Source organism: Zingiber officinale, chromosome 10A, assembly GCF_018446385.1.
Source record: "Zingiber officinale cultivar Zhangliang chromosome 10A, Zo_v1.1, whole genome shotgun sequence".
NCBI lineage: Eukaryota > Viridiplantae > Streptophyta > Magnoliopsida > Zingiberales > Zingiberaceae > Zingiber > Zingiber officinale.
In genome coordinates, this window is record NC_056004.1 from 3,157,501 (window position 1) to 3,160,864 (window position 3,364).

General features: G+C 46.9%; 1 protein-coding gene across 1 annotated transcript; it reads right to left on the reverse strand.

Moving 5' to 3' along the window:
• Positions 1-86: 86 nt before the first annotated feature.
• On the reverse strand, positions 87-3,096 carry LOC122027647 (wall-associated receptor kinase 2-like). Its single transcript, XM_042586642.1, has 3 exons — positions 2,108-3,096; positions 1,835-1,993; positions 87-1,314 (listed from the first exon to the last, which is right to left on the reverse strand). The coding sequence occupies exons 1-3, from the start codon at positions 3,012-3,014 to the stop codon at positions 173-175; spliced, it is 2,208 nt and encodes a 735-aa protein (XP_042442576.1). The 5' UTR covers positions 3,015-3,096; the 3' UTR covers positions 87-172.
• Positions 3,097-3,364: the final 268 nt, after the last annotated feature.

The following is a 3,364-nucleotide window of genomic DNA, read 5'->3' on the forward strand; positions in this document are numbered from 1 at the left end:
ATATGTGAGCATATCACTCGTGATATAATTAGTTTGGATATTTTTACAATGAATTCTTTGATAATTTGGTCTGCAACTCACTTCAATAGTTCAAGTGCAATAATATTCGAAAGATAATAAACCAACAACATGGAGTGTTGACCAAATAGACGAGCAGGCGATACACTCTCGTTTATCTGACAATCTCGAAGGGCACCATGGGTTCCATGGAAGAATTCGCAGAATCATGGAGAACCGACGGAGAAGAGCTTCCAACCTTAGCCAGCAAGCTGTCTCCCTCTTCCACATCAACATTGCCCCAAGGATGTTTCTTCCACCTTGTCAATGCCTCCAGTTCCATAGCCACTTCTCTCATCAATGGTCGGTCATTCCTTTTCAAGCTCAAGCATCTCATTGCGAGCTCCGCGGCTGCTTCAAGCAACTCCGGAGTTCCTTCATCGACCACGCGTTCCTCCAATATTTCAACAAGTCGACCAGAATTCACGCAGTCCATGAAAAGTGTGGCTAAATTCTTGACAGCTTGCGTCTTAGCCACAGGCTTCTTCCCTGTCAATAGCTCAACCAAAACAACGCCGAAACTATAGACGTCGCTTTTATCAGTGAACTCCCCTGTTTGGAAATATTCCGGGTCCAGGTAGCCAAAGGTGCCACGAACCAACGACACCAATCCGTTCTGATCTAGAGGAACCAATCTGGAAGCTCCGAAATCGGACACTTTTGCAGTTAAATTGTGGTCGAGAAGTATGTTGGTAGTCTTGACATCTCTGTGGATGACGGGAGTAGAAGCCGCAGAGTGGAGGTAGGACAAGGCTCCAGCTACTTCCGAAGAGATCCTTAGACGAGCATCCAAGGACAGAGAGCCTCTGTGGCCTTCATCGTGGACGTGGTGGGCGAGCGTGCCATTAGGCACGAACTCGTAAACGAGCATGGGGACTTGAGACTCGAGGCAGCACCCCAGGAGCTTCACCACATTCCGGTGATTGATACTGGAGAGAACCTCGACTTCATTTATGAACTGTTGGACTTCGGCTTCGTCGTTGCTTATCTTGGCCTTTTTGATTGCGATCACGTTTTGATTAGGAAGTACGCCGCGATAGACTGTTCCGGCGCCGCCCTCGCCGAGGATTCGGCTCTGGTTGTAGTTGTCAGATGCGGCTTCAAGCTCCTCTGAGGAGAAGAGTCTGATGTCCGGTCGCAACGAACCACCGTTCTTCTCGAAGAAGTGCTGCTTCAGCTCTCCGAGCTTTCTCTTCTTGTGAATCCAGTACAGCCATGACCCAATCGCAATAAGGAAAAAGAGGCTCAATCCAACACCTGCATCAATGTTCAAAAACAAATATCAATTACGTTTTCTCATATAAACCACATACAAAAAATGATTTTAATAACTTGTGATTATTGCACACGTTGAGGATTTTATTAGTTAGTTATCTGAACAAAAACTGGCGTACAAGGCCCTGATCAGGATTAAATCCCGCTCGCTCACATCATGATCAGGATTAAATCTGGCCCAATCATGCGAGACTTACAGGCCCTCCACACGATTTCTCCGTGGAGGAAGTGGCACACCGATTTTGTTCGGGTTATCTCGCTATAGAGATGTTGTTGATGATGTCCTAGAAAATGAGTGAAAGCATTGAGAAATGACAAGATTATCGCTGTTAATTACTTGTTTGATGACAGATGCTACTACCACCATGTTTTTGGTTTTCATTTACGAAAGGGAATGTTTTAATCGAACCAATTCTGTTTCAGGATCAACAACTCGAGAATTCTGAAAAAGGGATTACAAATCGAGAAACTATGTAAAGCATGTGTAGCATCAAGCGATTACCTAAACTCAGATACAGTATTCTCAGAATGGACCTGCATCCGCTTCCATCTCTTCGGCCATCGCCATACATGTACCATGGGCATGAGCAAGAATAGCTCCCTTCTCTATTATGGCACCGTTTGACACATGGCGAAGTATCAGGTGAGCACTCGTTGATGTCTGATCAGATTTTGCAAAGAGATCAGATATTGAGAAAAATACTAAGCATGCAATCAAGCTGATTAACAAAACAAAAGTTAAAATTTGGGGATTTATAGGCTTAAGTTTACTTACCTGAGCATCCATTTGAATCATTGAGGTACGGGTTGCCCTGGAAACCTTGCGAACAATTACATAGGTAGCCCGGACCATTATTAGAGTTCCAGCAGACGCTTTTGGGGGAGACACACGCGAAGTCGTCACTGCCTTTTGCTTCCTCACAGGTCTTGTTCATGATGGCCCAATCCAGCGTCACCGGCGCCGTCTTCCTGGTTTCGTATTCGGTGAAGTCAGACAGGTCAAAGTTGAGTTTGCCCACGTCAGCCAGAAAGGCGTAGCTGCAGGGGGCGAATCTGCTATTGGAGTGATTGTAAAAGCTATCGACTTGCAGCGAAAAGTTGCGGAGATCCATGGGAATGGGCGCGGTGCAGCAGCCGATGCCGGAGCATGTACCATTGGGCACGAAGCTGGCGTCGGTGCAGTAGGACAAGCATCCTGTCCAGAAAGTGCTCCTCCTGTGACTCCAAATATAGCCCAGGGCGTCACAGCCGACTGCCACGAAACTGTTCCGATCACGGGAGAACTTGTAGTTTGGGAGACCGATAATATTTATCGAAGGCACGTTACTTTCTGAACGGCTTCCGTTCTGGTAGTAGCAATCTCGGGCGATATAGTGGTTGACGACGAGGGTGCTCTGGAGGTAGGGCGTGCCCTGGAGGATGTCCACCACCTCGATGTTGTGGCCGGGGCCTTGGCCGAGGTAGGCCGTGCTGTTGGTGCAGTTGATCTCGAAGCCAGTACGGAAGCAGCCGGGATCGATGCCGAAGGGGTAGGGGATGCTCACGTTGCCGCACTTGGACCGGCACCCTGGTCGCGCCCACCTGTCCGCGGACAGCGGCGGTGCTGTTTGGAGGGCTGCCGCTCCTGCTAGCAGTACAAGGCAGAGGAGGAGCAGAAATAAGTGCGCCGGCCAGGATCCCATCTTCGTTTGTCGATTAACTGGATTATCAGCTCCTCAAGATCCACAATTGAGCGAGTTTGTTTTGTCGTTAAATATATTGATGAATATATAACGACATTTAGAGTTCATCAATTCAATCAAATTGTTCGTCAACAGTCAACTGACACGGTATGTACTTGCTTAGAAGGCGAATTTATACGACAGATTGTGGACGGCTAGATGTAATTTATCTTCCTAACTTTTGCACGGTCAACGATGGTTGGTTGTATAATTATCCACTTGTCTTTTGTTTTTTTTTCCTAAAACAGTCAATGATCCACTTGTCTATTGTTTATCAACTCCAATCAACATCACAAATTTTCCAAGACTCC